General features: G+C 38.8%; 1 protein-coding gene across 5 annotated transcripts in view; it reads left to right on the top strand.

Moving 5' to 3' along the window:
* The window catches only part of MAP3K4 (mitogen-activated protein kinase kinase kinase 4), a 113,446-nt gene that overhangs the window by 18,616 nt on the left and 67,313 nt on the right, over positions 1–27,517 (top strand). For 3 of the 5 annotated variants that reach the window (XM_082855865.1, XM_082855864.1, XM_082855867.1), the window contains exons 2-3: positions 14,350–14,540; positions 26,147–27,510. In XM_082855865.1, the coding sequence (XP_082711991.1) occupies positions 14,350–14,540; positions 26,147–27,510 (1,555 nt within the window). Of the gene's footprint in view, positions 1–14,349; positions 14,541–14,824; positions 14,894–25,587; positions 25,877–26,146; positions 27,511–27,517 lie in introns of those variants that run through there. The other 2 variants (XM_082855868.1, XM_082855866.1) reach the window with 2 other exon arrangements.

The raw sequence follows: 27,517 nt of genomic DNA, 5'->3' as shown, positions 1-27,517 counted from the left end.
TTATTCATCTGATACCTTTATCCTTTGAATGTCTGTTTAGTATATGTCAGGATGAGATATTTTGAAAGGAGAACCCTGCTAACTGTGTGGTAAATATTGTCTAGGTCCATGCTTCTATACCCTTTGTGGGTCGTAGACTACATTTGAGAATCTGATAAAGCTATGGACTCTTGACTCCAAAAATGGATGTGATTAAAATTTACATTCAGTTTCAAAGGACTCATAGTCTCTATGATGGAGATATAAAGTAATATAGTTTTGATACTTTATTTTTTACATTCCCTATATTTTGTACACGTTGCATTTAATTATATACTGTGAGATACTTCTTTTCGGAAACTGTGAGTGGTATTTATATACTCACGGGCCTTCAGGCCCGACATTTCCAGTTAATTTCACATTAGCCTTATGTATTCAACCGCAGTTACCAATTATGTTCTTAGTGAAGAAAACTATAAAATTAAAAATAGGAGCTTCTTTCTAAAATTTTTTTAGGTACATTATAATTATTTCCCCCAGTTTATATAGTTTTTAGTTAGAAGAAAGTTATATTTTTCATGAGACAAACTTTTTTTTTTTTTTTGTGGTACACGGGCCTCTCACTGTTGTGCCCTCTCCCGCTGCGGAGCACAGGCTCCGGACGCGCAGGCTCAGCGGCCATGGCTCACGGGCCCAGCCGCTCCGCGGCACGTGGGATCTTCCCGGACTGGGGCACGAACCCGTGTCCCCTGCGTTGGCAGGCGGACTCTCAACCACTGTGCCACCAGGGAAGCCCATGAGACACACTTTTTGTCTGTGTCTTTAATTACATCTTTGATGTTGAATAGTGTTTTATTTCTTAGATGTTAACTTGCCATTTTTAAGGATTTCATAACTCCTCTCAAGTGAACAATTCTTTTTTTCCTCCTCTGTTGGCTCCTGGCAGGTGAATTGGTCTTGCTTGTTGGCCTAGTGTAGACAGAATAGTTGTTTAGATTGACTTTAAGATTGAATAGTTGAGAGGCCTTGTGTTATATCTTTATGCCTGTCTGCTAGTGTAAGGTGATGTGGGAAATACTTTGACGAGAAAGGTCAGTTCACTCGTGCCCTTCCCCTACTTAATGCTCTTTGTGGCTGCACCTTTCTTCTAGGATGAATCTGCTTTAGTGTAATCTGATGACTGCCTGCCCCTTTGGGTGCTCTTGTTTGCTCTGCCCTCTACTGTAGGCCATCATGGCCTTTATGTTTCTCAAATGAGCTGTGGGCTCTTCTGTCTCAGCCACCCCCCCGCTTCTGGTCAGTGCCTTCAGAGCTTCTGAGTTTCCGTTTAAGTGTTCCTTCTTCGGAGATGTGTTCTTTATCATCACCCTATGGGTTCTTCAGGCTAGATCCTGTCTGCTGGTATGCTTTGTAATCTTCCTTCACGGCATAATGAAGAACTGCACTTTAAAGACTTTTGTGTGTGTACTTATATGCTAAATACCCCGTTCTTTCTGTAGGTCGAAAACTTTAAGAGGGAAGGAATGGTGATTCTCTTGTTCACTATTGTATGTTTCCTCAACTCCTAGCACAGCGCTTGTCCAGTAGGGCCGATGGTGAATGAAGTGAAGGTCTAATGGTGTAGTTGACACACATGCACACATAGTGCAGTATGAAACAGTTAATATGTGTTTTCAACTGTAAATAAATAAATCATTGGACTAGAGACCCAAGAAACAAAAAACTGAAAGGGAATGAAATAAAATAACATACATTTAAAAATTTTATATCGTTTTCTATCTCTTACACAAAATCCATTCTCAAACAAAGTTAATTGTTGTTAATTCCAAATAACTGGCCTCTAATTTAAAAGGCCTGTTTTTCTTTCCCTGTAGTGGGTAGTTTTACACTTTTTTAGTCTTAAACACACACAGATTTACATGAAACGGAAACAGCAGCCTGGTCTGATGAGTCCTCTGTTAGAGGAATAGTACTTTGGTGTTCCAGGGAAGACAGGGTGTGGTTCCTATACTTGTTAGGGGCTGTAGGAAGCTACCAGAGAGAGAGTGGAGTTGAGTTACACCTTTTATTTGATATGCAGACATAAGCAGGCCAAACAAAACTCTCACTTTTCCCCCTCTCATTTGTATCATAAGCACGCTGTGTCTCCCCAGGCTGGAATTTAGACTCAGCGTCTTACCTAGGCTGACAGGTGAGGAAGTATAGACCTAGAGTGGCTAAAAACTTCACCAAAGAAGGGAGCCCCAGAGCTGGCCAGAGAACTCAGTCCCTGAACTGTCCCCAGGCTTTTTCTCCAGCCAGTAGGGACCTCCTTCCACAGGGGAGGTACTCCTCTGTGCCTGCCTTTGGGAGAAGGCAGACATCCCAGTGACCTAGGAGTGAGGGGTGGGCTGAAGTTGGGAGGGTCCCGGGCCTTGGGGTCAGACCAGGGCTCCAGTTCTGCACAGACACTTCACAGGGAGCAGACAAGTTACCTTTGCAACTCCTTTTCCTATTCTGCAACATAGGGATTGTGATAGTACTTGCAGTGGTGTTGGGAAGACCAAATGGCATAGCATTTGTAGATTGCCTAATTGAGCGATAGGTATTTGATAATGAGACTATATGGTAATTCTCATAATCAACGAGGATGAGCCTTCTGGGCAAAGTATCCTTTCCTAAAATGGTACCATAGTCCTTAATCCATAGGGAGTAAATGAGATTATGTAGGATGTTTAGCACAGTGTCTGGCAGATGGTTGGTTCCGGTATGTAAGGTAGTAGTTACACTGTTACAATGAAAATTGTTCATTACTGTGTGACAAATTATATAGCTGATGAAAAGCATAAATAGAAATCTGATGCATATCCCAGTTTAGGAAGTCACTGTTTTAAATGGCATTTCCTCACCTACCATTTAAAAATTGTTTTACAACCACAATCTTGGTTATACTGATAAAGAATGGCTTAATTTTATAATTAATGTTACATTTTTCATTTAGTCCTGGCTCTTAGTCTTTTATACCTGTATAGTAACCCAAATTTCTTCAGCATTGTCATGGAACTGTTCCAGATAATGTCATTATAGTAATTAATTTTTAAATAAATTTTTTATTTTAGAATAGTTTAGATTTAGCAACAGTTGGAGATAGTACAGAGAATTTCCATATATCCTGTGTCCAGTTTCTTCTGTTGTTAAATCTTACATTACAGTGTATATTTGTTACAACTAACGATCCAATATTGGCACATTATTATTTACTTAAACTCTGTACTTTATTCCAGTTTCATTCATTTTTCCTAATGTTCTTTTCTTCTTCCCAGATCCCATCCAGGACACCACATTATATTTAGTCATCATGTCTCCTTATCTGTGTCCTGGCTGTTACAGTTTCTCAGACCCTCTTTGTTTTTGATGACTTGAACAGTTTAAGGGGTGCCAGTCGGGTATTTTCTACACTGTTCCTCAGTTTGGGTTTGTCTGCTGTTTTTATCATGGTTTGGCTGGAGTTATGGGTTTTGGGAAGATGCCCATAGAGGTGAAGTGCCCTTCTCATCAGATCAGGAGCTCATGCTCTCAACGTGACTTGTCACTGATGATGTTAACTTTGATCACTTGGCTACGTAAATTGTTTGGGTTTTTTCTGTCCAGATTTGTCTCTTCTCCTGGTTATTTATATAGTAATTGTTTATATCCATATGGACTCATGGATTCATGATTAGAATCCAGTGCTCTGTCATTTATTTTCTTGCTCAGATTGTTCCAGCTTCGGCCAGTGGGAGCTCTTTCGGTTGCTCCTGTGTCCTTTTAACATGATCCCATTGCTTTTTTGTTTTTTGAACACTTCCTCACTTGGTGCACTTACAAGACACTTCAAGCTCACATTACATCTTCCTTGCCCCCGTCCTGGAACCAGCCATCTCTCCAAGAAGTCCTCGTTCTTTTGTTGATGCGTGGTATTGGAAACCAAGATCTGGTCTCCAGATAAATGAGCTCTTTCTGTGCTAGTGTCAAAGCAGAGGTGAGAGATTTAATGTCCAAATTGTCCTAATTGCTTTTCCCACTTTTCTTTCCATTTTTCTTCACTGAAAACCCTGGGAGAGTATCTCATACGCTTGTATTTTTTCCTCGATTTATCCCCTCAACAGTTGGAGTTCATCTTTTGAAAGTATATGTGTGTCATAGATCATATTTATATTTATAGTAACTTTTTAAAATTTAAATTAGAAAAAAGATAAGGCGATGCAGACAACTCATCTGTTTCCTACAGAAAGTGGCTCTTCAGTTACTTGATTTCTGAGAATTACATGGGAAGTAATGACATAAAATACTTTTTTCAGATATCAATTCAAATTAGAATAAGGGGATTTTTTAACTGTTCTCACTTGTAAGAAAGAAAGTAGAGGGAGATCATAATTCTTTTTTGCTATGTTTAAAGTTTTAAACATTCGTCTTGTGTCTCTTTAAACTCTTAAATGTTTTGGGTGCACTTGGCATAGGGATAAGCCTCTTTGTTTGTTTTTCCTCCCAGCTTTGACGCAGGTTTTCATCTTTCAGATGTCCCTGCCTTAGTCCCAGAGTTCTCTTTACTTAAGCCTATAAAAACCTTCGAATGAATCATCATTTTATGTTGCTTTTCTTTAAATGTTTTTTTCTTTGGCATTTCATTGTAAATTGCATCCACAGTGAGACTGAAGTGGTGCTTATTTTCACTTCCTGTATTGAAAGAAGTGCTCCCTGCATCCACTCCTGTACAACCAGGTGCACCTAAGAAGAGTTTTTATTCCCTTTTGATTGTCTCCTTGCTAATCTGTACACATACAATCTAGTATTGATTTGCAAAGCTTTGGATAAAGATATATCAATAGATATACTCACATTTTTGGGGGGCATTAGAACTGGCAAAAATAAGAACGCACACTTGAAAATGTCTTATTCTTTGTCCCCTTGTTTTTGGGTCTTTGTTGCTGCGTGCGGGCTTTCTCTAGTTGCGGCAAGCAGGGGCTACTCTTCGTTGTGGTACGTGGGCTTCTCATTGCGGTGGCTTCTCTTGTTGAGGAGCACGGGCTCTAGGCCTGCGGGCTCAGTAGTGGTGGCTCGCGGGCTCTAGAGCGCAGGCTCAGTAGTTGTGGCGCACGGGCTTAGTTGCTCCGTGGCATGCGGGATCTTCCCGGACCAGGGCTCGAACCCTTGTCCCCTGCGTTGGCAGGCGGATTCTTAACCACTGTGCCACCAGGGAAGCCCTGTCCCCTTGTTTTTAAGTACTCAACTGTTGGCAGTAAAATTGCAGAAATAATAGAAATAATCACACTTGTCTGTTATCTATAGCATGACTCATATGTTTTTGAATACCTAAAACTTTTCTCTCTTTTTTTTGTTCTAGTTCTTTTTGGATATCTTCTGGTTAACCAGAAGTGAAGAATAATAATGTAAAGTCTTTAAAGCATTTTGTAATATTTGTTTATATGATTTTATTTTCTGAAAGCCTTCATCTGAAAATATTTTAAAAATAGCTTATAATTATTTTTATTTCTAATGATGAGTAAAGTTTACCCATGTGGGATAATTTTTCTTCATATATATATATGTTTTCTATCTTTGTGTTCTATTTTGTTCTACCTACATCAGGACTGCTAAAGTATACCTTGTAAAAATCTTTGTGTGAAATAAAAGACTTCTAGAAGATCTAAGCCAGGCAGGCCTTATACACTCATCTAAGTAACCCTTTCCAAGACCTAACCCTATCCATTTCTTCTATAAGACATATTGACTGACGCTCACAGCATCATGAATGCCTATGACTAACAGGCTCTCTCTAGAACGCCTGTGATTTTCCGTTCCCATCAATTGAACTATATGCTTATCAGGAGTTCCTGGTTTGTTCCTAAATCTTTTTAGGTCTATTGTACGCTTTAATTGTAATTGCAGAATTTAGTAAACTATTATGCAAATATATGAGATGTGAATGCAAAAGAGAATTGTAGTTTCTGTATAAACTAATTTGGAATGCTTTGGAAAGTCTCCAAAAGGTAGGTCGTGAAAAGAAACTTACCATCAAATTAGGGATAGGAGAGAACTGTTGAAGTTTAGGTAATCCAGAAAAATTACCCTCTGAAAATCTTTAAATTCTTGTTCCATTTTAAAGAACTAGAGAGTGGGGATGGCAGATGCAGTGCTTTGGTTGTGGTATATGTGACAAAGTTGACTCGTGACTTTTCTCAGGGACTCACACCAAAAGACAAGGCTGTAGCCTCATCAAAGTCGTGGCAGATTTAAACCCATTCATGGGCTTAAAGTAAAAATAAAATGTTTAACTTTTTATGTTTGTCAGTTATCTATTTTAATTTAACAAACCATACCAAAGCTTAATGGCTTAAAGTAAAAACCATTTATTATCTGTTACGGTATTGAGTGGTTCTTCTGCGTTTCGTGGTGTTGGCTTGGGCTGAGGGACAGCTGGAAGGTCCAAAATAGCCTCACTCACACACTAGCAAGTTGGCACTGGCTGTCAGCTGGGATGGGAGCTTAGCAAGACTTTGACCTATCTGGTTTCTCCTTCATGCATCCTCTCCACCTGGCTAGTTAGGCTTTGAAGACCATGGCAGTCTCAGGGTAGTTGAATTTCTTACATGGTGGCTAGCATGCCCTGGAGTACAAAGGTGGCCTTCTTAAGGCTTAGGCCCAGAACTGACCCAGAGTCACTTTTGCTACATTGCATTGGTTAAAGCAGGTCACAGGGTCAACCCACATTCAAGAGGAGGTGATTATACAAGGATGTGAATGCTGGGAGGCCAGCAAAGTAACAGCCAACACAGATGTTTCAGATTTTTTATTTGCATGTCTCATTTTTGATGCTTTTATTATGTATTTCAATAAATGAAAGTGTTTGTAAGCAAACAACAATTTGATTAAAACTTGTATTCTTACTATTAAATGTGGGAACGAAGGGATTTCAGCCCGTGTCATTCTGATTCCAAAACCATTATTCCTTATACCGTACTCCATTGCTCTTGTTTTGGTCAGTAAATAGTCATGTTAGCACCTAGGGTTACAGTATCAGTTAAACAATATTATTGTCAGAAGTCTATCTTTAGTTCTTGTAGCCTTTAAAAATTTACATTCTTCAAAATATTAAATGTGATTTTATTAAAATACAATTTAGATAATAATTATGTCTGAAGTATCAAAGATAAAATTGTTAACCTTACAAATCCGTTTATTCAGCAGACAGTTATTGGGCATGTCATCTGCACCAGGTACTGTTCTAGACACTGGAGGAACAGTGGTAAAAAAGACAGCTGAGGTCCCTGCCTTCATGGAGCTTCAGGCCTAGTTGGGGGGATAGTCTCTTGTTCATTTCCATAGACAATCTTGTTTTAAAATATCTACTTTCATTTAAAAAAAAGAATTTTAGTTAAAGAAAAAAGTTTGAGTGTCTATACTGAAAAATAATGAAGACATGCTAGGTTTGTAAAGACCCTCCACGCTGAATCAATGCAAAAGTTACATAGTGAATGTTGGATAAACTGGAGATTTGATAACAGCTTACCTGGAGGTAGGCTGATAAATGTCCCGCCGCCAGCCGATGGTAAAGATCAGCTAAGTATTGGCTCTTGCAGTACACACCAGCCTTGTGCCGCCTCAAACTTAGCTTAGCTCCTCTTAATTTATACTGAAGCCAAGCAAGCTATTGTGTATACGTTCTTTGAAAAAGAAACTTAGAAAATCCAACCCCTCTGCCTACCCCTCCTCCCTTTCCCACAGTGGCAAATGCCTGCCTTTAATTATTACTTAATAGATAATAGGTTAATGGGGAGGTGGAGGTGGCGGAGACAGCGCCACACGGCTGAGAACTGCGCTCATGTGGAATGAAATTTTTTTTTTTTTTCTTTGCGGTACGCGGGCCTCTCACCGCTGCGGCCTTTCCCGTTGCGGCAGAGCACAGGCTCCGGACGCGCAGGCTCAGTGGCCATGGCTCACGGGCCCAGCCGCTCCGTGGCATGTGGGATCTTCCCGGACCGGGGCACGAACCCGTGTCCCCTGCATCGGCAGGCGGACTCTCAACCACTGCGCCACCAGGGAAGCCCTGGAATGAAATATTTTATGTTTAAGGGCTTTGCTAAAGAACTTTTAATGAACTATTTTGTTTGTTTGTTTTTTAGGGCTTTTGCAAAACCACCGATGTTCTCAAGCTAATCTAATCCAGCTTCATCATTTTTGAGCTATTTCAGGCACCATGTGGTTTCACCTACTATGTCAGAGCAGAACTATTTAACCCCAAGTTATTTGAATTTTTGTCTTTCACATGTTTCATTTAAAAACTACACTAAACCCCCGTGGGTTGAGTTTAAGACATGCTTTTCTTAGACCGGATTCTATGTCAAGTGAAGGGTACTTGAGCAAAGTTTTATTTTAAAAGAATGCAACATTGTTTTCTGTGACTGTCAGAAGTTTAGTACCAGAAAGACATTTCACATTTGTATGTTTTCAAACACAAGTAAGAAAATGTTTCAGGGCAGCTGATGCAGACCTTGCACTACTCTCCCCATGCAAAATAATTGGTATCCATGGGAACATTCTGAACCAGTCAACTGACCACATTAGCTCATCTCACATGAGCTGATACAGAATGAGGTTTTGGATGCTTTTGGTTAGTTAATTGAAATGATGCAAGTTCTCTTGAGCTTACAACTAGTATTTATTTTCCTAGATTTTGTGTCTAAATGGTTTTTTTTTAAAGGAATAAACTTTAGCTTGATTTCTCTTCCTACCCCTCCCCCCATTATGTATTGTTTCTTAGCTAAAGCTTCCAAACTAAGTTGTTTTTCTCAGGCTGCTTTTTTTTTTTTAAAACAACTTTATTGGAGTATATTTGCTTTACAATGTTGTGTTAGTTTCTGCTGTATAACAAAGTGAATCAGCTATATGTATACATATATCCCCATATCCCCTCCCTCTTGCCTCTCCCTCCCACCCTCCCTATCCCACCCCTCTAGTTGGTCACTAAGCACCGAGCTGATCTCCCTGTGCTATGCAGCAGCTTCCCACTAGCTATCTGTTTTACATTTGGTAGTGTATATATGTCCATGCCACTCTCTCACTTCATCCCAGCTTACCCTTCCCCCCGCCATGTCCTCAAGTCCATTCTCCACGTCTGCATCTTTTTTCCTGTCCTGCCCCTAGGTTCTTCAGAATCTTTTTTTTTTTTTTTTTTTAGATTCCATATATATGTGCTAGCATACGGTATTTGTTTTTCTCTTTCGGACTTACTTCACTCTGTATGACAGTCTCTAGGTCCATCCACCTCACTACAGATAACTCAATTTCGTTTCTTTCTATGGCTGAGTAATATTCCATTGTATATATGTGCCATATCTTCTTTATCCATTCATCTGTCAGTGGACACTTAGGTTGTTTCCGTGTCCTGGCTATTGTAAATAGAGCTTCAGTGAACATTGTGGTACATGACTCTTTTTGAATTATGGTTTTCTCAGGGTATATGTCTGGTAGTGGGATTGCTGGGTCATATGGTAGTTCTATTTTTAGTTTTTTAAGGAAACTCCATACTGTTCTCCACAGTGGGTGTATCAATTTAAATTTCCACCAGCAGTGCAAGAGGGTTCCCTTTTCTCTACACCCTCTCCAGCATTTATTGTTTGCAGATTTTTTGATGATGGCCATTCTGACCAGTGTGAGGTGATACCTCATTGTAGTTTTGATTTGCATTTCTCTACTAATTAGTGATATTGAGCATCCTTTCATGTGTTTGTTGGCAATCGGTATATCTTCTTTGGAGAAATGTCTATTTAGGTTTTCCACCCATTTTTGGATTGGGTTGTTTGTTTTTTTGATACTCAGCTGCATGAGCTGCTTATATATTTTGGAGATTAATCTTTTGTCAGTTGCTTCATTTGCAAATATTTTCTCCCATTCTGAGGGTTGTCTTTTCATCTTATTTATGCTTTCCTTTGCTGTGCAAAAGCTTTTAAGTTTCATTAGGTCCCATTTGTTTATTTTTGTTTTTATTTCCATTTCTCTAGGAGGTGGGTCAAAAAGGATATTGCTGTGATTTATGTCATGAAGTGTTCTTCCTATGTTTTCCTCTAAGAGTTTTATAGTGTCTGGCCTTACATTTCGGTCTTTAACCCATTTTGGGTTTATTTTTGTGTGTGGTGTTAAGGAACGTTCTAATTTCATTCTTTTACATGTAGCTGTCCAGTTTTCCCAGCCTCACTTATTGAAGAGGCTGTCTTTTCTCTGTTGTATATTCTTGCCTCCTTTTGTCAAAAATAAGGTGACCTATGTGTGTGGGTTTACCTCTGGGCTTTCTATCCTGTTCCATTGATCTGTATTTCTGTTTTTGTGCCAGTATCATACTGTCTTGATTACTGTAGCTTTGGAGTGTAGTCTGTAGTCAGGGAGCCTGATTCTTCCAGCTCCATTTTTCTTTCTCCACATTGCTTTGGCTATTCAGGGTCTTTTGTGTTTCCATACAAATAGTGAAATTTTTTGTTCTAGTTCTGTGAAAGTTGCCATTGGTAGTTTGATAGTGATTGCAATGAATCTGTAGATTGCTTTGGGTAGTTCAGTCATTTTCACAATGTTGATTCTTCCAGTCCAAGAACATGGTATATCTCTCCATGTGTTTGTGTCATCTTTAATTTCTTTCATCAGTGTCTTATAGTTTTCTGCATACAGGTCTTTTGTCTCCTTAGGTAGATTTATTCCTAGGTATTTTATTCTTCTTGTTGCAGTGGTAAATGGGAGAGGTTTCTTAATTTCTGTTTCAGATTTTTCATCATTAGTGTATAGGCATGCAAGAGATTTCTGTGCATTAATTTTGTATCCTGCTACTTTAGCAAATTCATTGATTAGCTCTAGTAGTTTTCTGGTAGCATCTTTAGGATTCTCTAGGTATAGTATCTTGTCATCTGCAAACAGTGACAGTTTTACTTCTTCTTTTCCGATTTGGATTCCTTTTATTTCTTTTTCTTCTCTGATTGCTGTGGCTAAAACTTCCAAAACTATTTTGTATAATAGTGGTGAGAGCGGGCAATCTTGTCTTTTTCCTGATCTTAGTGGAAATGGTTTCAGTTTTTCACCATTGAGAATGATGTTGGCTGTGGGTTTGTCATATACAGCCTTTATTATGTTGAGGTAAGTTCCCTCTATGCCTACTTTCTGGAGGGTTTTTAACCATAAATGGGTGTTGAATTTTGTCAAAAGCTTTTTCTGTATCTATTAAGTTGATCATATGGTTTTTATTCTTCAATTTGTTAATATGGTTTATCACATTGATTGATTTGTGTATACTGAAGAATCCTTGCATTCCTGGGATACACCCCACTTGATCATGGTGTATGATCCTTTTAATGTGCTGTTGGATTCTGTTTGGTAGTATTTTGTTGAGGATTTTTGCATCTATGTTCATCAGTGATATTGGCCTGTAGTTTTCTTTTTTTGTGACATCTTTGTCTGGTTTGGGTATCAGGGTGATGGTGGCCTCATAGAATGAGTTTGGGAGTGTTCCTCCCTCTGCTATATTTTGGAAGAGTTTGAGAGGATGGGTGTGAGCTCTTCTTTAAATGTTTGATAGAATTCACCTGTAAAGCCATCTGGTCCTGGGCTTTTGTTTGTTGGAAGTTTTTTTTTTTTTTGCGGTACGAGGGCCTCTCACTGTTGTGGCCTCTCCCGTTGTGGAGCACAGATTCCGGATACGCAGGCTCAGTGGCCATGGCTCACGGGCCCAGCCGCTCTGTGGCATGTGGGATCTTCCCAGACCGGGCATGAACCCGTGTCCCCTGCACCGGCAGGGGGACTCTCAACCACTGTGCCACCAGGGAAGCCCTGTTGGAAGATTTTTAATCAGAGTTTCAATTTCATTGCTTGTGATTGGTCTGTTTATATTTTCTATTTCTTCCCAGTTCACTCTTGGAAGGTTGTGCTTTTATAAGAATTTGTCCATTTCTTCCAGGTTGTCCATTTTATTGGTATATAGCTGCTTGTAGTAATCTCTCATGAGCATTTGTATTTCTTCAGTGTCAGTTGTTACTTCTCCTTTTTCATTTCTAATTCTATTGACTTGAGTCTTCTCCCTCTTGATGAGTCTGGCTAAAGGTTTATCAATTTTGTTTATCTTCTCAAAGAACCAGCTTTTAGTTTTATTGATCTTTGCTATCCTTTCCTTCATTTCTTTTTCATTTATTTCTGATCTGATCTTTGTGATTTCTTTCCTTCTGCTAACTTTGGGGTTTTTTTGTTCTTCTTTCTCTAATTGCTTTAGGTATAAGGTTAGGTTGTTTATTTGCATTGTTTCCTGTTTCTTGAGGTAGGATTGTATTGCTGTAAACTTCCCTCTTAGAACTGCTTTTACTGTATTCCATAGGTTTTGGGTCGTTGTGTTTTCATTGTCATTTTTTTCTGGGTATTTTTTGATTTCCTCTTTGATTTCTTCAGTGATCTCTTGGTTATTTAGTAGTGTATTGTTTAGCTTCCATGTGTTTGTATTTTTTTTTTTTTTTTTTTTTGGGCTGCACCGGGTCTTAGTTGAGGCATGTGGGATCTAGTTCCTGGACCAGGGATTGAACCCGGGCCCCCTGCATTGGGAGCGCAGAGTCTTAGCCACTGGACCACCAGGGAAGTCCGTGTTCGTATTTTTTACAGATTTATTCCTATAATTGATATCTAGTCTCATAGTGTTGTGGTCCAAAAAGATACTTGATACGATTTTAGTTTTCTTAAATTTACCAGGGCTTGATTTATGACCCAAGATATGATCTGTCCTGGAGAATGTTCCGTGAGCACTTGAGAAGAAAGTGTATTCTGTTGTTTTTGGGTGGAAAGTCCTAAAAATATCAGTTAAGTCCATCTTGTTTAATGTATCATTTAAAGCTTGTGTTTCCTTATTTATTTTCATTTTGGATGATCTGTCCATTGGAGAAAGTGGGGTGTTAAAGTCCCCTGCTGTGATTGTGTCGATTTCCCCTTTAATGGCTGTTAGCATTTGCCTTATGTATTGAGGTGCTCCTATGTTGGGTGCATATTTACAATTGTTATATCTTCTTCTTGGATTGATCATTATGTGGCGTTGTTCCTTGTCTCTTGTAACAGTCTTTATTTTAAAGTCTATTTTGTGTGATATGAGAATTGCTACTCCAGCTTTCTCCTGATTTCCATTTGCATGGAATATCTTTTTCCATCTCCTCACTTTCTGTCTGTATGTATCTCTAGGACTGAAGTGTGTCTCTTGTAGACAGCATATATACGGGTCTTGTTTTTTTATCCATTCAGCCAGTCTGTGTCTTTAGGTTGGAGCATTTAATCCATTTACATTTAAGGTAGTTATCAATATGTATGTTCCTATTACCATTTTCTTAACTGTTTTGGGTTTCTTATTGTAGGTCTTTTCCTTCTCTTGTGTTTCCTGCCTAGAGAAGTTCCTTTAGCATTTGTTGTAAAGCTGGTTTGGTGGTGCTGAATTTTCTTAGCTTTTGCTTGTCTGTAAATGTTTTAATTTCTCCGTTGAATCTGAATGAGATTCTTGCTGGGTAGAGTAATCTTGGTTGTAGGTTTTTCCCTTCATCACTTTAAATAATGTCCTGCCACTCGCTTCTGGCTTGCAGAGTTTCTGCTGAAAGATCAGCTGTTAACCTTATGGGGATTCCCTTGCATGTTATTTCTTACTTTTCCCTTGCTGCTTTTAACATTTTTTCTTTGAATTTAATGTTTGATAGTTTGATTAATATGTGTCTTGGCGTGTTTCTCCTTGGATTTATCCTGTATGGGACTCTCTGCTTCCTGGACTTGATTGACTATTTCCTTTCCCATATTAGGGAAGTTTTCAACTTCCCTAACCTGAGTGCTGCCCTGTAGTGTTTATCAGAGAACACAGAAACCCTGACCTACCACATGTCATCAGTGCTCTCTGCTTTGCTGCTCAGGTCATGCTTTCTGTTCTGTGTGCTTCACAAAGCGAAAGCAGTGGGACTCTGACGTCAGGGCAAGAGTTGCCCACTCAGCAGTTAAGCTTGTCACCAACTATCACGTAAGTGATGCTTAGTTCTGTTGATTTGTATCTTCTAGTCCTTTGCTCTTTTTCCCCTGATCCTTAAGTTTTTAGTTTTAAACTTCATTTATGTTAGAAAGAATTCTCTAAACAACAGGAACTGCACATCAGTTCTCTTTATTCGTGGTGAGAGCAGGAACACAGTCGTTATGTTCTCTTCATGAGTTTCTACAAGTACAGATAGAGGAGAAAGATTACAAGGCTGAGGAAGAGACATATCCACAGAGAAGTGTTATGGAGAGTTTTTAAAAGAAATTTTAAGTAATTGAAGTTTGAATTCCCTTCATGCATTCCTGAATGTTTTCTCTGCTTGTTGTGCTCCATAGACAAGAGTGCGCATTGGGAGATTCCGCTTGTAAGAATTCTGAGTCTGATCCTGAGGACTTTTCAGATGAAACAAATACAGAGAACCTTTACGGTCCCTCTCCCCCCAGCACGCCTCGGCAGAGGAAGTGTCTGTCAACCAAACACCAGAGGAATAATGTAGGGCGGCCCACCAGTCGAGCTAATGTGAAAGGTAAGTCTTGTGCGTAAAACGATATATTTGAGGGGGCGTGGCATGGTTGGTATGTAATCTTTATGTAACATGGAACTATTGCTAGATGTTTTTTCTACAATAATGTTAGTTATTCCTCTTATTTTAAATTTGATTTTATGCTGCCTTAAAGTTTTATTTTTAAATACTTGAATTATCACCATTAGCAATATTGTTAATAAAAGAGAAAATAATTCTCCAGAGATAGAAAGGTTTGTAATTGTAATTGTTAAAGTCAGTGTGTGAGGCCTTTGCATTCCTTTTAGGACGTGGAAGAGGACAAACGTGGATGAATCAGCGTGCCTGTCCAGGATGGCTGCTGGTGTACGGGATAGGTGGCCTTCTTTTATTCTTTGAATCTCTTAGGCTGAAACTTCTAGATTCTGTCTTCCTGACATGATGTATTGGGCACTTTGGGAGAGGCAGGGCCAGGCTTTCTTCCCCAGGATTCCCTAGGCGGCCTGAGACCTGTGCTCTGCCGGTGACCATGATGCTGCCCTCATGTACAGGGCCCTCGTTCCCACTAAGCACAGGGCCTGGATGGTGTCCCACCTTATAATCATGCACAGAATCTGTGTTGTACTTTTCTTTCTGTTTGGAATCCCAAAGCCCAGATAGTGTTCTGCTCCTAGAAGCTGTTCCTGCTCCTGAGACTGTTCTCTGTTTTCATTTCTTCCTTCCTCTGAGCACGTCACAGCTGTTCTGTTCTGAGGCAGAGGAACTGAATCATGCTGACCTGCTTCCTTGTACCTGCTTTCTGGCATGGAACCTCAGGTCACTGAAGCCTTACGGTTTTAGAATTTCTCTGTTAATTTCAGCAAACCACTTGTCCTGAAACTGATCTCATAGTTTCCTAGAATTCATCTACCTATTACTGTGCAAGATAGGGATATCATTCTTTATCTCCTCTGAGAAATTTCCCCTTATCACATGTTCTCCCTACTGAAAAGAGACTCATTTCCATTTCTCCCTTTCTTTAGCTCATTTTCTTCCTGTCTTTCCCTTTCCCACACATTTCTTCCACACATTGATCTCTCATGGTTAATGTCGGCAAGTTCATTCTGTGTCCCTATCATAGCCCTTCCTCAAGAAAGAAGAAGGGTAAGAGAAATGGACTTTATTGTACTTATTTGCTTGAATGAAGTCTTATCCAAGGAGGAATTCCTAAGTAATAAATAGTCTTTCTTTCCCACAGGGAAGATGATTTTTTTTTACTTTCTTATAAAACTGTATTTGTAGTAAGATGTTAACCTATGATCTGTATTTACCCCCGTTGGAAAGTAATAGCTTTCCATTGCAATATATTATCTTTAAAATCAATCCTTTTCCATTTTCTCAAAGAAATTTCTCAAATGCCTACAGAAGTTCCTTTTGAAGCAGCATCTACTGAACCAATATTAGTTAATACATATTTGCTTCGTGGTGGTGAAATGCGATGATGCCAGTAGGATATCTGCTTTGTCTTCACTTGTTCATACTATTTTAGAACCAGAGTTGAGAACACAGTCCCCCCATTTTATAGATTGAGAAAGTGAGGCCCAGGGTTTTAAAGCAACTTTTTAAGGCCAGAAGGCTTGAGATAGTGGCAGGACTAATTTTAGGTATTATTTTTATTTTTATTTTTTGACCATGCCACACAGCTTGTGGGATCTTACTTCCCTGACCAGGGATTGAACCTGGGCCCTCGGCAGTGAGAACGCAGAGTCCTAACCACTGGACCACCGGGAACTCCCAGGACTAATTTTAGAACTAGTTCACCTGGTCCTCAGTTTGGACTTTTTTCCCAGTGCAAGCAGCAGGGGTTAAGCTTCTCTGAATGTGGTACTTGACATGACTGTATGTCTTTAGTAATCAGTCAGAAAACCCGTCGCTGGATACTTGTTGAGCTCTGCTGTCCTTCTGGGCTGTGTCAGAAATAGAAGGAAGAGGGAAGGTTGTTTCTTTTCCTCCTCAACTTCTTTCAGTTGTTTATTTCATAAAATTACAGAATTTTAGATCTGGAAGGGGTCTCAGAGACCACGTTAATTCCTGCCATTTTGCAGGTGAAGAAAGAGTGCTCATAAACCTTTGGATTTGTAGCTATCTATCAGCAGACCTAGGGCACCAAAGTTCCTAACAACTTACGTTTTTTCTTATTGCAAAAGATTACATGTTTGTCGTAGGGAGTTTAGAAAATACTGACAAAAAGAAAGAGAAATACCCATAAACCCAATATGCAGAAATAACAGCTTTTACCATCTTTGCCTTGTAGTCTCTTTACTTGCATATATTTGTGTTGTGATATGATATCATACTATTTTTACTATTTTATAGCTGGCTTCCTTTTTCATTTTAATGATTCATGAACTTTCTGTGCCATAGAATAACCTGTGCTGTTCATTTTAATGGCTGCTGAATCATTTGTAGCAACATTTGCCCGGTTATCACTCACAGTTCTTGAGTGCCTACCTAAGCACTGTGCTGAGCTCGTCAAAAGAGTTATCTTTGAAATATAGTAATAGCCCAATGAGATGTAGGTTCTATATATTATTATTCAATTTATGGTTGAGGACATGACACAGAGAGTTTCTAGGGCTTGTAGTTTTAACTGTCCCAGTCATGCATATACTAGAAAGCAGTGTGTTTGCTGTCTGGTGAACTGTTTTTGTCAACATTCTTGTTCATGAACACCAAAAAACGATGGAAATGAAGCAACCGTGTTGGGCAGTGGGTCATGTTACTGTTTTGGTGATGGCGTGTTTGTGTTGAGCTGGTGGAACAAACAGTACTTGAGAACTCGCCGGCTGCAGCAGCAGAGCATGGTGGACCGGAGCACACACGTGGTTGCCGGATTGCCTGGATTCTCATCCTGGTTCCACCACCTTCTGTATGTGCCGCCTCCATGTCTCATTTTCTTTATCTGTGAGGTAGTCTGCCTTACGGTGTTGTGAGGGTTTTATGTTCAGTAACTACTAGCTGTCATCATTATTGTGAGCTAAAGGTTTCTTTCTCACTACTTGCCTTAAATTTCAAAGTAGAATTAAATAATTATATCATTGGCTGTACCCTTATTAATTGGTGCCCCTCCTTTCAGGACACTGAGTCTTGAGTCACATAGTTACCAAGGTATGGAGTTGGGACTGCAGCCTGGGTCAGTCCTGTCTGGCTTTCCGTTTCTTGTAGCTCTTCCTAGCCCCCTTTCTTCTTCTCACTCTGTATGTTGCCATCATAGTTACTTTTTCTCTGGGTCTTTCTTTCCTCACCTCCCTCCCTTTCCTTTTGCCTTTACCTCTCTTTCCTTTCTTCTGCCTCCTCTTCGCATCCCCTTTTTCCTTCCTCCCTTCCATTCCTCCCTTATTTCTCCTTCATTCTTTCCCTTGACTCGCAATTTCAGTGACTCCATAGGCGGGTATTGCGTTAGATGATCGATAAGCCCTTGCTCGTCTCCAGCAGCAACCACAGAGATGAGCAGGCAATCCCATCTTGTGTGGTAGAGCTGGGGTGGAGGGGAGAGAGGGGGGGCTTCTGTGGGTGCCCACAGGAGGGGATCAAGCAGACCTGGGCTTGGGAAGACTGCTGGAACAAGTGACATTTGTGCTATGGCCTGAAGGCTGAGTCAGGGAGACCAGTATTTCAAACTCATTTGTCAATCATAATAGTGTATTGGTCTCTCAGTATTTTCAAGAGATTTTTAAAATTAATTAGATTGGCCAGATTTATTTTAAAAGCTTTCCAAGGAAATATGAACTGACGCATTATTTCTTTCTCTCTGCAACAAGCAAAGGCTGCCTGAATCATACGATTCACTTTAGAACCGCAGTGAAAGTTGAGCTCATCTTTTTAGTTAACATCACCGATAATATTTTTGTTTTTCTGCTTATCTTTTGCTGTGTGACAACCACCCAAAGCTTAGTGTTATGAAAGCGTCCATTTTATTGTGCTCACGGTTCTGTGGGTAGAGTAACCACTAATACTGTTGTCTTTAGTGATGGTAGCCATTGTCATGAGCTATTATATGGATATGATTCTTTAAATATTCTTATTATCCTAGGCCCAAAATAACCAACGACTGTTGTTATTGGCTTATTTTTTATAATTGGAAATTTAGTACCAGGCAGCCTTCTGACCAACTGGTAATAAATTGACGGTTCCCGTGAGAGAACTGCTCACAGAACTCAGGAACACACTTGACTTACGTTTATCACTTAAGTTGCCTCATTAGTGTAAATTGAGGTGTGATTGATCGGGGCTCCTTATGAATAAAAAAGACACTTCTGTCAGAAAATTCCAAGGGTTTTAGGAGCTCTGTGTCAGGAACCTGGACAAAACCCAAATATATTTCTTATGTTAAAAAGCAAAATTCAACCAGGTAAATTTGAAGATTTGATTGGCTTTATTTATGAATCAGGCAGCATTACATCTAGCAACTAGAAGGGTGCTCTGAGTGGTTGTGCAAAAATGGAAGGGATTTTATAGGAAAAAGGGTGGAGTAAGGGAGCTATTAGCAAAAAAAAAAGAAAGGATTATTTTTTGACCAGACATCTTTTTTTATGGGCGTGGGGAGGGATGACAGAGGTTTTATCATGCAGATTACCTCTTCCTCTGGGGGATTGTAGAGGGCCTACTTGTTGGGTTACTTTATTGGTATTGACCAGAAAATTCTAGACTGTTCAATTAAAACTACATTTCTGGGAGAGGTTGGAACTGCAGTGAAGTAACGTATAAAATATAGGTTTGCCATCATGGGCTTTTAGCATGCGACTGACATGGGGCCTGTGGTTTTCTTTCTAATACTTACTACACCCTGATGAGCATTATCAAATACTAGCAAAGATATGAGGAGATGGCAGCTTTCTTACAAGGCTGGTGTGAGTGTAAATTGTCTCAATCCCTGTGTGGAGTAATTTGTTAATACACTCAGACTGAGCTTGGTTATATCCTTGACCCAAGTAAATGCACTTTTGGGACTAGACTTCAGAGAAGTTCCTGCAAATAAACACGAGAAGTTCTGCAGAAAGACTCGTGTCACTCATTGTGATTTCCTTTTATAATACGCAAGTGGGTAACCACAGACGGGAAAGTTCAAAACAATCTGTATCCTAGTGGTTGTGTGAGATAGGGGAGGCCTGAGGAGGGGGCCTAGGGATGTAGGACAAAGGTGAGGTCACCACTGCCCACAATGTTTTATTTCTTTGTACTGATGGACTTTAGATGTGTTTAAAATTATTTTATTTGACTTCTGCATTTTCCTGATTTTGTTTCCCTGGGAATGTTAAAGATATTTTTGTTTTCAAAATATTAACTTCTGCTTTTAGAAGCTGTGCTAAATATTAAATATATAACAATGTTATGATATCTAGGTAAAGATAGTTAGCTCTTTATTACCTAAAAAATACCAGCTATGTGACACCCTGACAGATGTAACCTACCATTCAGCTCTTGAATTAACTCACTGACCGGGCTTGATTTCATACTACGATGAGTAACAGAGTTTAACTATGGTGTTACTTCAGATCATATTTTTTTGATAATGGTAAATAACTACCAAACTACAGCAGTTAAGATTTTGATAAATTTTGGACCATAATGTGTAGCTACCCATGTGTAGCTGTTTCTCCTTAAGCCTGGTTTAAGAAGAGGCAAACTACCTCATCCTTAAATTTTTGTTCTTTTTAATTAGCAGAAGGAAGTAAATCCAGTCCATCTAATAGTTTTCAGTAGGTTAAACAAGAGTGAAGACACCCAGGCCAAAGCCCTTTTCAGGGTGAATCGGCCTCGTAATCGTTATCAGCCCCCTTTTGCAGGAGTAATGTAATACTGTAAGAGCCAGATCACAGAGATGGTAATCTGTAATCCGGCATATACATGTGTGCATATACACGTATGCATATACTTGTACACGTTAATCTCCCTATCGTTAGCAAATATCTCAAGGTGTGTGTGTGTGTGTGTATGTAAATGTGTGTGATTTTTTGCTAACATAGTGAGATTAGCAAGTTTTATTTTTTTTAATATAATACTGCTATAAAATTGATCTGGTAAAATGGTTATAAATCAGATTCAATCTGTATAGTAAGAGAAATGTTCTTTGTGAACTAGAGTGGACTTAAATCTATATTTCAGCTCTTTAATCCAAACTCAGCCTGACTTTCAAGGTTCTAATTTATATCTCCAGCCTACCCATCTACATGTAGACTCACTGTTCCAGCCAGGCTCTCTTCTTTTCTGCTTTTGTGTCTTTTTGTATGTTTATTCTCTTGCCTTCCTTGCTACCCTTATTTAAGATGAATCCATTCTTCAAGGCATTCAGTCGAGTACCTGGTCTTAGTTAAAGCTTCCGCATATCAGTTAGCCCACTGTAATCTGTCTTTCATGGCACTCAGCATCTTAACCTTTCCTTAGTCAGACAGCCCTGCCCTGTGAGCAGCTCAACAGGCGTAAAGGTGGTTGACGGCACAAACACGGGTTAGGATCCCTGTCCCGACATGTCTCATGTGTCTGGCCGTCCATGTTCTGCGGGAATCTCCACCACAGTGTTGTTGTAAAGATGATGACAGTTTCTGTAGGCCCTTACCTCGTAAATGGGTAAAGCAGTGTTTGAATAGAGCAGGGTTTTCCCAAATGTGGTGTCATTCTAGCCAGGTTGAATCCGAGACACTGGGAGTGGGCCCAGGAATCTGCGTTGTAGCAAGAATCTGAGTGATTCTCAATGTTTACTAAAGTTTGAGAACCTTCAATTAGAAGATCTCTAAGTCCCTTCAGATTGTTGACATTGACAGCCTGGCACATCACTGCTGTAAAGATCATCTCACATTTAAAGTAAAGCGCAGATACCTGTTTCTGCTTTCTCTTTGAGAGATCGAGGAGGGCCAGTGTTTTGAGTTTGACATACATGTGTGGAAGAATGTAAGAATTGCGAGGACTTAATAAAAAATACATTTTATACGTATTCTAAAGAGCTGTTTCTAGGTGTGAACTGTGAGGAAGTCAGTTGACTGTCTTATATCTGTTTAAACAAGTGAACCATATTGCTTGTCATTTGTTTGCGTTCAGTTTCATTATACATTTTTTTGTTCTTTTCCTTTCATGTTTCTCTGATTTGGCAGGAGTTATTGGTGATTGGCCAAAGGAAACAGTAACTTCTTGGAAGGTTTGTTTTAACAGTACTACAAAGTCGTACCACTTAATTTATAGCCACTTGAGAGCTCAGATGTTCATTAGTCTTAAGTCATTATGAACTAGTTTTGTAGTACTGTAATTAGAACTTGTATAAAACATTCTCTATACTTTTGATCCATTCTCCTTTACAGAAACTCTGTATTTGACTTTCTGTTCATTGCAGAGGGATTTAGTATTAACAGAAAACTAAACAAACAAAGATTGGTATTTTCTTTTTGCACAGTAGCTAGACTGGGGCTTAAGTCTATTTTAAATTTAAATTATGTCATTTTAATGATGTACCTATTTCCATTTGTGTGTTTTTTTAAAAACCAACTTGGTTTTTTGTTTTGGAAAAAAAAAGATAGTTTCTTTGTCCTGTCTTCCTCCTTTCCCCATTTGCTTTCCTTTACACACATTGTAGGTCCAAAGACTGAACCAAAATTTTGAATACAGAATTTCAGAAAATTGTGTAATATACCATTTTTTATGCTGTAAGATAGGCTTCACAATATTTGTGTATAATTTACAAAAATTAGGTTTCTAAGCTTGCTAAAATTCGATTCTGTTTATACAGAAAAGTGGGATTGTGGCATTTCCCCCCTTAAGTCCTTTTAATTGTTGGAATAAAGATCAAGGCTCAGAAGCTTCATCTCTTGATATTTTCATGCTTTGACTATTAGCTGTGTGGTAAATTTAGCATAGATTTGGACTTAAAGTTCGTAGCTCTGTCTTCTGTGTTGTTCAGGTCATCCCAGCTACTCTCAGTTCACCCTTTGTTTCCCTTAGGACCTTTAAATCATGGGTTAGAAGAACATTTATAATTCATCTAAGGCAAGTAATACTTTTTCACTGTTCACTTACTTTTAAGTTATAAATTATATGCAGACGTTCTTTGGCCTTGGTCACTAATGCTACCCTACATTCATTTTGTAAAGTCTTCTTAGAATCCTAAATCCTAAGATAACAAAATAGTGTTTTGTTACATAAGTTCTTGATTTCTCTGACTCAGAACCACGTGGATGCACGTATTAGTTAATACAGCATTCTTTCCTAGGCCTGCATTGCCTCTCTTCTGCACACTTTTCTTGGATATTCTTGTGTACTCTCCTGGTATTAAACAACATCTGTATATACTGATAATTTCCAAATTGATATCTCTGGATTTCTCTCCTGAGCTCAAGACTCATATATTAGTTACCCACAGACATCTCTACATGAATGTCCCATAGGCACCTCCAATTCAATATATTACAAAACAAACTCATTATCTTTATCTCCAGTCTTACTCCCTGATACCATGTATATATCATTTTGCGTTTCATAGTAAGAAAGTATAGTATGATTTGATATCTTGAAACATAAAATATAATGGAGTTAAATTTGGAAGTACTTGTTAGCTTTGCTTTCAAATAACCATTGCTTTACTAAGTAGAAATGAGTGATATATATGTGCTATATTAATAAAAATATAAAGAACACAGTTAAACAAAACAGCAAAGAGGAGGCAAAGGGCTGGCCTGGACACCTTTTTTATAAATGAGGATTGATAAGTATTTGTAGCTAGAAACAATAAAACTGTGAAAAAATTTCTTTTTTAAAAAATTCGACTTTTTAAAAAATTTTTAAAAATTTTTATTGAGGTATAATTTATGTACAATATTATATAAGTTTCAGATGTATGACATAGTGATTCACAATTTTTAAAGGTTACATTTCATTTATAGTTATTGTAAAATATTGGCTATATTCCCTGTGTTGTATAGTATATTGTTGTAGCTTATTTATTTTATTTTTTTATTTTTTTCGGTACGCGGGCCCCTAACTGTTGTGGCCTCTCCCGTTGCGGAGCACAGGCTCCGGACGCGCAGGCTCAGCGGCCATGGCTCACGGGCCCAGCCGCTCTGTGGCATGTGGGATCTTCCCAGACCGGGGCACGAACCCGTGTCCCCTGCATCTGCAGGCGGACTCTCAACCACTGCACCACCAGGGAAGCCCTAGCTTATTTATTTTACACCTAGTAATTAGTATCTCATCCCCTAACCCTATCTTGTCCCTCCCCACTTCCTTCTCCCCACTGGTAACCATTAGTTCTCTATATCTGTGAGTCTGCTTCTTTTTTGTTATATTCACTAGTTTGTTGTCCTTTTTAGATTCCACATGTAAGTGATATCACACAGTATTTGTCTTTCTCTGTCTGACTTATTTCACTTAGCATAATACCCTCCAGCTCTATCCATGTTACTGCAAATGGTGAAATTTCATTTTTTTTATGGCTGAGTAGTATTCCATTGTATGTATTGATATGTATGTATACACACACACACATACACACACACACACTCTTTACATCTTCTTTATCCATTTATCTGTTGATGGACAGTGAGGTTGATTCTGTATCTCGGCAATTGTAAATAATGCTGCTGTGAATATCGGGGTGCATGTATCATTTTGAATTAGTGTTTTGGGGTTTTTTTTGGATATGTATATCTAGGAGTGGAAATACTGGGTCAAGTGGTAGTTCTATTTTTAGTTCTTTGAGAAACCGTCTATAGTGGCTGTACCAATTTACATTCCCACCAGCATGTATGAGGATTCCTTTCTCTCCACCTCCTTGCCAATACTTGTTATGTGTCCTGTTTCTGATGATAGCCATTCTGAGTGAAGAAATTTCCTGAATGGACTGTGTAAAACGTTTTAAGACGTTTAGAAGTAAAGTAGAGTAAAACTACAGATAAAAGTTCTGTTGTTTAAAAAGTATTGCTAATTTAAAAGATAATAGTAATAATAGTTTTATATTAAAATATAACACAAATCCTTACAGACAGTAAAATCCTTTTTGATGGATCATAAAAGAAATTGAATATAATGTAAATCAGGTTGGAAGTGCTCTTGGAAATACTTGTTTTAAATTCTTATTTTAAAACTAATTTAATTTAAATTGATTTGGAAATACATTGGTTTTAAACAAATTTTCTTTGGTGAATTGATTTTGGGTATGTTAGTCTGTAACCGTATAAATATACTCTATTTCATCAAATCTAAAGGCATACTATAATATTATATACTAAGAAAAAAATGCTTATAATTGATGACACAGTGTGTTCTTACACTTAGAATTTTTAATTTTTATTTAAAGAACTCTTTTATACTTCTTGATATTTAGATAATAGATTTTTAAAAACCATTTATTACTATTGTGCATATATATAAAGGAAAATGTAAATGAAATGTATTAGGGAATATATTCCTAAAAGTTATTTATATCACCATAATTATAAAACATATTCTAATTTCAGAGAAGTTAAAATACAAAATGTGTGTCCTAGATTCAATGAGACAGTATACCTGGAGTGTAGAGGAGACGTGGGGACAGTGCTATAGGCTTGGGCATCATCAGTGTATGCCATGGGTGTGAAGGAGGTCACCCAGGGAGAGGGAAGGTGAGACAGAAGAGACCTAAGAGAAGGGCTTTGAGAAGCATTAACTTTTTAATGGAGTGAGCCAAGTTCCCAGGAGAGAATTTGAAGAGGAGGGACTCAGAAGGTAGAAGAGAACCCTGAGAGTGCTGTGTGTAGAAAGCAAGAGACTGAAGGGGTTTCAGTGAGGTAGGGTGGTTCCTAGTGTCAGAAATGCCAAACAGGAAGGAAGATGTGTGTTCATCTCAAAGCTTGGGAATTAAGTTAATAGAACCTTTTACAGTTACGTGAAGGGAAAGTGTGATGTTTACTTCCTTTGCATTAATTTTGAATGACTTTATGTGCCAGTATAATAAACTAGGCAAATTATACTAAATTAGGCTATACGTCTTCAGTTTTCTTAATGTTAAATTTAAAATGTTATTGTTCACCTGCTTGTGGCAAAGAAGAAATCAAGGAATAGAATAAATTAAGGCAAACATTTTTGCTTATCTGTCTTTCAGTGTTTTATGAGAATAATCTTAAGGTGCCTTAAGTGGTCTTTCCTCAATCTACTTGATTTTACAAATGAGAAAAGTAACCCAGAAAACTTAACTGATTTGCTCTAAGTTGATACTTCAGTTCATGGCAAAGGCAGGAATTGGATGTGTTCTCTAAATCAGGTTTCTGTCCGATCTGCCATACTGTTTCTCCCTTCTTAAGTTTAAGGTGATGACTTGTGAAGATTTGACTAGCTGGATGACTGCACTTTGTAGTAGAGAGGTAAGCAGATGGTTTTAAGTTAGTAATGGAGAATATTAGAGAATATAGCAAGTATTATGTAACAGGGAAAATGGGTAAAAACCTTTGTAAAGATTTAGAGAGAAATGTTTTGTGTGTGTGTGTGTATTCTCTTAATTTTCAGCATATGATATGATTATTTTCTTCAATAACAGTCTGAAAATATAAATACATGTGAATATCAGTCATTGAAATATTGAGAGTAACTTTATATTTTAGAGTAACATAATGTTCTGCTTATTTTTTTAATAGAAAAAATGAATGCACCAAACCAACCTCCACATAAAGACACTGGAAAAACTGTGGAGAATGTGGAAGAATACAGCTATAAGCAGGAGAAAAAGGTCCGAGCAGCTCTTAGAACGACGGAGCCGGATCATAAGAAGAACGTGCAGTGCTCGTTCATGTTGGACCCAGTGGGTGGGTCTTTGCCCAAAAAATCAATTCCAGATGTGGATCTCAATAAGCCTTACCTCAGTCTTGGCTGCAGCAATGCTAAGCTTCCGGTGTCTGTGCCCATGCCGATAGCCAGAACTGCACGCCAGACTTCTAGGACTGACTGTCCAGCAGATCGCTTAAAATTTTTTGAAACTCTACGACTTCTACTAAAGCTTACCTCAGTCTCAAAGAAGAAGGACAGGGAGCAAAGAGGACAGGAAAATACGTCTGCTTTCTGGTTTAACAGATCTAATGAACTGATCTGGTTAGAGCTACAAGCCTGGCATGCAGGACGGACCATTAACGACCAGGACCTCTTTTTATATACAGCCCGTCAAGCCATCCCAGATATTATCAATGAAATCCTTACTTTCAAAGTTAATTATGGGAGCTTTGCCTTTGTTAGAAATGGAGCTAGTTTTAATGGTACTTTGGTAGAAGGGCAGTGCAGAGCCCCTCATGGGACAAAGGTTGTGGGTTACCCAACATATCATGAGCACCTCCAACGCCAGAGGGTGTCATTTGAGCAGGTCAAACGGATAATGGAGCTGCTGGAGTACATAGAGGCACTTTATCCATCGTTGCAGGCTCTTCAAAAGGACTATGAAAAATACGCTGCAAAAGACTTCCAGGACAGGGTGCAGGCACTCTGTTTGTGGTTAAACATCACAAAAGACTTAAATCAGAAATTAAGGATTATGGGCACTGTTTTGGGCATCAAGAATTTATCCGACATTGGCTGGCCAGTGTTTGAAATCCCTTCCCCACGACCATCCAAAGGCAATGAGCCCGAAGATGAGGGTGAGGACACAGAAAGAGAATTGAAAGAGTTGGAAAGCAGTACGGACGAGAGTGAAGGAGAACAAATCTCTGATCCAAGGGTACCAGAAACCAGGCAGCCCACTGACAACAGTTTCAACATCCAGTCACCGGATTGCGTAACTAAGAAGCTCGAGAGGCTTGAATCTGAGGACGATTCTGTTGGCTGGGGAACACCAGACTGCAGCACAGAAGCAGGCTTTAGTAGACATTGTCTGACTTCTATTTATAGACCATTTGTAGACAAAGCACTGAAGCAGATGGGGTTAAGAAAGTTAATTTTAAGACTTCACAAGCTGATGGATGGTTCCTTGCAAAGGGCACGTATAGCACTGGTAAAGAGTGACCGTCCAGTGGAGGTAGGTT

This window comes from Leucopleurus acutus, assembly GCF_964270905.1.
Source record: "Leucopleurus acutus genome assembly, chromosome: 15".
Classification (NCBI taxonomy): Eukaryota; Metazoa; Chordata; class Mammalia; order Artiodactyla; family Delphinidae; genus Leucopleurus; species Leucopleurus acutus.
This window is presented reverse-complemented; position numbering and strand designations above follow the sequence as displayed.